The following is a 6,243-nucleotide window of genomic DNA, read 5'->3' as shown; positions in this document are numbered from 1 at the left end:
TGTTAAAAAACAGGCACTTTCATTACACCACACCAGATGCCTGGAGGACTGTTCCTCTAATCGTGATTCGCACTTCTTGGTATTTATGACATATACCTATTGCATATTCATTTATTTCTACCACTTAGTTAAAATGCATTAAACATAAATGACTTGCATAACCCCGCCTTTTACTGGAAGTCCACCTTTGGTATTCGAGTCTTCATCGGGGTCTCTCGCGGTCCCCGGTGGTCCTCACAGCCTGGTGCCCTCCGGTGTCAGCTTCTTGACATAATTTCTTGAGCATGCATATTGGTTTTTTGTGCTGCTACTCAACAAAAGATATGTAGCTCCTTTTTTCAATTAGTGGAATATTCTGCTTTCCCAGCTTGCAAGCCAAGGACAGATATCCTGCTTTGCCTCATGTCCAGTCTCTAAAGAGCTATTGTTTCTCTGTTAGGTTTCTGTTAAATTATGCCTGGTCTTGCTACATTATGTCTAGGGGTTTCTAAAAGATTTTTGTTCCTCTTATCAGAGGTATCTGGTCCAATTCCCTGTTTAAGCAAGGCCACCCAGAGCCAGTTGCCTAGGACCATGTCCAGGCAACTTTTCAATATCACCAAGGATGGGGACTCCACCACTTCTCTGGGTAACTTAAGTGCTTGGTTACTCTTACAGTAAGAGTTTCCTGGTGTTCAGGCAGAGCTTCCTGTGTTTCAGCTTGTGCCGATGGCCTCTGGTCCTGTCACTGGGCACTACTGGAAAGACTCTGGCTCCATCCTCTTTCCATCCTCCCCTAGGTATTTATATACATTTATAAGATTCCCCTGAGCCTTTTCTTCTCTAGGCTGAACAGTCCCAGCCCTCTCAGCCTTTCCTCAGAGGAGAGGTGCTCCAGTCAAGTACACAAAGGTGTGGCCTCACCAGTGCTGAGTAGAGGGGAAGGATCCCCTCCCTTGACCTGCTGGCAATACTGCCTGATGCAGCCCAGGGTGCCATTCACCTTCTTCACATCAAGGGTCCATTGCTGGCTGATGCTCAACTTGGCGTCTGTCAGGACTCCCATGTCCTTTTTGGACAAGCTGCTTTCTTGTTGGGTGACCCTGAACATATATCTTGTGCCTGGGGTTGTTTCTGCACCGGTGCAGGACTTTGCACTTTTCCTTGTTGAACTTCATGAGGTTCCTGTCAGCCCATTTCTCCAGCCTGTCGAGGTCCTTCTGGATGGCAGCACAACCCTCTGGCATACCAGCTACTCCTCCCAGTTGGGTGTCTTCAGCAAATGTGCTGAGGGTGCACTCTGCCCCATCATCCAGGTCATTAGTGAAGATGTTAAACAGGACTGGACCCACTGTTGACCCCTGGGTCCCTACTGGCCTCCAGCTAGGCTTTGTGCCACAGATCACCTCCCTGTGGGCTGTTCAGACAGGCCTCAATCCACCTCACTGCTCATCCAACCCATACATCAACAGCATCTCTGTGGGGAACTTCTGGGAGACTATGTCAAAGGCCTTACTGAAGTAAGAACTGGTAAAGTGTGTTTGAGCAGTTTAGAGTTTTATGCTGTACAAGAACGAAGTAACAGCTGCACAGTGCAATGACTCATCCGTATCATAGTTGTGTGGGTGCTGGTGCATAAAAATCTTGCGTGTGCTGTACGGTAGTTAAGAGACATCATAAAATTTAGCTTAAAGGTTGCAGAATGGGCTGTATGTCCTCCCATTTTCATTATTATTATCTAAATTAGAAACAAGTAGGCCAGTTTTTTTTACAAAATGAGCCTCTTGTACTAATCTACCTCTTGTACTAATCTACAGACTTAATGCTCTTGAAGTTTTTGAGCACTGACATTCATAGACTGTCACCAGTTGTTAAAATCATACTACAAATGCATCACCCTTTACTTGACAGGTTGCCTTTTCCTGTTATGCCAATGTATCTTGTCACTTCATGGCCTGTCAGATCAGAAGAATTTATTGACAAATGATTCTGTGGAAGTCACTCCATTTAACATTTCACACTTTTGTGGCTTTCATGTCTTTAAGATGTTCAAAGATAGGCATGGGTGTGCAATATGTAAGTAAATATGGACTTAACATCAACAATTACATATAACTATATGCCTGGAGCTCTGCCTTGTATAAAGGACAGCAATCCAGTCACAGATCACTAATCCTAAAGATGTTATCTTTCCAGTGGATAACATGTCAGCCATCCGTACTCTGCAGCAGTCACAGCACTGAGCAGCAGAACGCAGAGGATTTTGTGGTGTTTGGAGTGTTTTGAGAAACTCCAGAGGTAACTGTATAAAACCTTTCATAGCACTATGAGTCATCTAGAGTATGAGGTAGATTTTTAAAAGTCTAGTAACGCCTTCTCCTGAGTGAATGTGGCGTGTAGGATACTCTGAGAAACTACCCTGCATTTCAGCAGTGGCTTCTTAAAGTTCCCCAGTTTTATATGAGAGACATGTTGTGATCTGGTGACCGGTCAGGGCAGGGAGTAGAACCACTTCCACAGCTTCATGTGGTCTGTGTAGGTGAAGTAGCACCTGGCAGGGAAAACGGGAGTAGTAATTTGTGTGGTAAACATGGGCAGCAATTAATAATCGCGTGTGTGACATTCAGGTTTGTACGACAGCGTTAGGAACCAATGGGTCACTGGAGAGGCAGACAGGAGCCATGTGCCATTGTGCTGGCTGAGAGCCCAGGTTCAGCCTGAAACTGAGTTTTGGGGTCTCCATGGAATTTGAGTTGGATTTTTAGCCGAGTTCCTGCTTCCTGGCCTGTCACCTGGAGGTGACCTTTGCGGTACCACAGCCTGTCCTGCCCCTGCGGGCATCGAGGGGGGCACTGGAACCAACCGGGTAGGGAGGCACGGCAGAGCCTTCAGCAAGGCTGCCGGGCCAGCGCGGGGCCAGGCGCACGGCCCGGGGGAGGCTGCTTCCCTCCGGGCGCCTTGCTGGGAAACCCTGTCCCTTACCTCCGCTCTGCCTGCACGGCTGTGCCCCGGCGGGAACCCGGCAAGGGCGGCACCCAACAGCCGCCGCACGTTGTGCGCCCGTGAGGGCCGCAGCCTCCCCTCGGCTTCAGCCGCCGGTGCTTCCGCGTTTTAAACTCTGGGACCCCCCAACGCCGGACGCTCTCGGCCGTTTGCACCAGCAGCCCCGGCCGCACCTCGCGCGTTACTGTCGCTTTAAGGGCCGGCGCGTGACGCAGCTGTGGCGCCGTCCCGTCGTGCACTGCGGCGGGCGCGCGTAGGGAGCGTGGCTGGTGCCCGCGCGCTCGCTCGCTGCCGCCGCTCGGTTCGAAGTTGCTGCCGGGCGGGATGCGGCGCTGAGGCCGCCCTCGCCGCTCCTGAGGAGGCCGCCGCTACCGCCGCTCTTCCCCGGCCCCCGCTGCCGCCTTCCAGCCCCACTCTCCGGCCGTTCCCGCTGCTGCCGCAATGTCTGCGGGCTTTTCCTTCGGCACGGGGACCCTGGGCTCCGCGGCGGCGGCCGCCGCCGGAGCAGGAGGAGGCGGGGGCGGGGGATTTTCTTTCGGAGCCGCCACGCCGAGGTAACGCGGCACCCCCCATCCCTGCTCGGTCCTACCGCAGGCCCCCGCCCCCAGACTCCCGCGGCCTGGTGTGGCTGAGCCCCGCGGCCCGGCCCACCGCCGAGGCCGCCGTTGCCCCGCGGGCCTGGCCGGGGCGGGCAGGGCCGGGCTGCACGCGCCTGTGTGCAGGTGAGCGCGCGGTGGGAGATGCGCAGCCCCGGGGTTGCGCGTTTCTGCGCCTCCTGCTGCCCCGGGCGGGTCCGGCGCTCCAGCACTCTAGGCCGAAAGGCCCTTGGTGCACGGATGAACCGGCGGCACCGCGTCTGCCTCGGCGCGCGGGCCTCATCTGCTTCACGGCCGGCTTCATAGATAGAGACGTAGGGATCAGTCCACTTAGCAGCTAAAAACGAAGAGAGGTGCTCTTGTAATTCTGCTTCAGTTTGGCCTTGTCGGAGCAGAGTGTCTCTCGGTTATCTCTAATGTTCTGAATGCAGAATGTGAATCATATGCGTATCTAGACTTCAGCAGTTAAACTGAGCGTGTGTGTGTGGCATGCAGCTCATTGACATCAAAGCCCAAATGTTTAATATTTTTTTGAAGTTAGGAGCAGCTTTATCCTTCCTGACACAGATAACCTTGCATTTGGTTCATAGTGTCTTGGAGTAAAAGGAGAACTTCACTGTGCTTTGCTGTGCATGCAACATACAGCAGGCTCTGTACTAAAGTCATTGTTAGTATTTAGGTTTCTCAGAATAATAGGTAAGTGTTGTTGCTGGTTGTCCCCCCTTTTTTCTTTCTTTGCACACAACTGTACTAACAGAGATTATTTTTTCTGACTTGCTTGCAACTATGTCTCCATTGAGTATTAGTGCTTTGTATCAGAGTTTTTCCAAAATCTGTTCAGGCAGAATTGATGATCATTGTAATATAAACTAAATGGGCAGGGCAAGCCACTCAGGCGAATTTGACCTGAAGCAGATATATTTGAAAATACTTATCTGTTAGAATTGTCTGGAATTAGCAGTGTGAGGGGAAGGCAATGGAACATCTGAATCTGAAATAACATATCTAGATGAAATGACAGTTTGCTTTTTGGAAGCTTACAAGAGAGGGGACAAGTTTTCTGAGTCTCTTTTAATACTCTTAATTTTGTGGTCACGATAGATTCGTGACATTCTTTTGTTATGTATGCTTGGCTGTTTTTTCTTTTCCCCCATAGTGAAGCTTATATGGAGTTGGTAAAGAACTTAACTGTATTTTGCTTCGCACCTGTTTAATGCAGGTTTCCTGTGATTAAAATGTGAAACTTAGGAAAATACTTCTTTATTCTAACACATTTTTCTAAATGTACTGCCTGAAACAAGGAAGCTCTTTTGTCTTGTTGTTCTGTACTTGGTAAAAACTTCCTGTTTAATGTAAATGTTTTTATAGTGTGTGTGGGGTTTTTTTGTTGTTTTTTTGTTTCCCCTGTTTTATCCAGGACATGCTTTTTTCCTGCTGGTGAGGATGCTGCCATTGCTTTATTTCTACATTTTGGTTTATTGCTGTTAAAAAAACAAATAAAATGCCACTTCATTTTATTTGGGGGTTTTTGTCCTGTAGTGGTGAATTGTGTATTTGGTAGCGTAGCTTTCCTCTACTGGAATGCTGAAACAAGAATTTTCACAGAGTAATCGTCTTTGTACTGGAAAAAGATGAGGAATGTAAACCCTTGACAAGTGAGAGAACCAGCATATTGTATGTTGAAGGTTACAGGCAGTTAGGTCATGGTGCTGTAGTTTGGTGTATTTGAAATATTGGGAGTGAGGAAAGCTGAAATGCTTTGGCTCCTGTGAATTGGGACAATTAGCGGGTCTGTGTCCATTTAAATTTCTTGGCCACTCTGCTTCCTGAATTACTTCTTTAAGAATAACTCATACATGGCTTTTGAACTTGCAACCAACTTTTGTTGGGCTTGCCACAATCAGTTTATAGAGATTTTGAAAACTTTTAATGTAGAACCAAGTACAGCCTTTTTTTCTTAGGATTTATTTTTGTGTTTTAACTTGTTAATGTCTAGGAGCTGTTGTCATACAGAAAGAGAAAGAAAATGAGGGAACAACAAGAAAATACTGAACACATGAAATATAAAATATTTCTTGACAGTTGGTACCCTGAAGTCCAAATTGCATTTTGTTTCAGTGCTACTGTTGTACATATGCAAAATGTTGTGTAAGTTAGAGAAAACTTACCTAGTTTTTGAAAAGGCTCACAAATGGAAGTCAGAAGTTCCTACAAATAAATGGTTCTGCTGATCTTTTGTCAGTTTAAGAACAAAAATAATTGTAAAATCATAGACTGACCCGGCTGCTAGTACATATAGGGTTTTTTTGTTAGAGATAATGATTATTGTATTGTCCTGGATTTTGTACAGTAAGTTAGTGTGTTCTTTGCTAAATGTGAAGTTTGCCATGAAACTCCTAAAATTTGTAGGTACCCCCAAAAAATAGGCATAATTTTCCTGGTGATGACTGATCTCTATCTCTATCCTCTCTCTTCCCCTTAATCTGTGAAAATAGCTCTGGAAGTTTATTTTTGTAACTTTCTGCCAAGTATACAGTCAGAAGAGAAGGTCTGGTGGGCATGGGTGCTCTATTGTTTACACCTGTGGGGAATGAAAGCATTTTGGTTAGAAAATGAATTCCTGCATCAGCGTGTTTCAGTGGTAAGATAGGGCAAAGTTGCACTG

General features: G+C 47.4%; 1 protein-coding gene across 6 annotated transcripts in view; it reads left to right on the top strand.

Moving 5' to 3' along the window:
* Positions 1-3,298: 3,298 nt before the first annotated feature.
* The window catches only part of NUP58 (nucleoporin 58), a 42,266-nt gene continuing 39,321 nt past the window's right edge, over positions 3,299-6,243 (top strand). For all 6 annotated transcript variants that reach the window (XM_080363205.1, XM_080363203.1, XM_080363204.1 and 3 more), the window contains exon 1: positions 3,299-3,536. In XM_080363205.1, the coding sequence (XP_080219331.1) occupies positions 3,424-3,536 (113 nt within the window). In that variant the 5' untranslated portion in view covers positions 3,299-3,423. The remainder of the gene's footprint in view (positions 3,537-6,243) is intronic.

Source organism: Nesoenas mayeri, assembly GCF_963082525.1.
Source record: "Nesoenas mayeri genome assembly, chromosome: 1".
Taxonomy (NCBI): Eukaryota; Metazoa; Chordata; class Aves; order Columbiformes; family Columbidae; genus Nesoenas; species Nesoenas mayeri.
The sequence above is the reverse complement of the archived record's forward strand: the minus strand, read 5'-3'. Positions and strand labels throughout refer to the sequence as shown.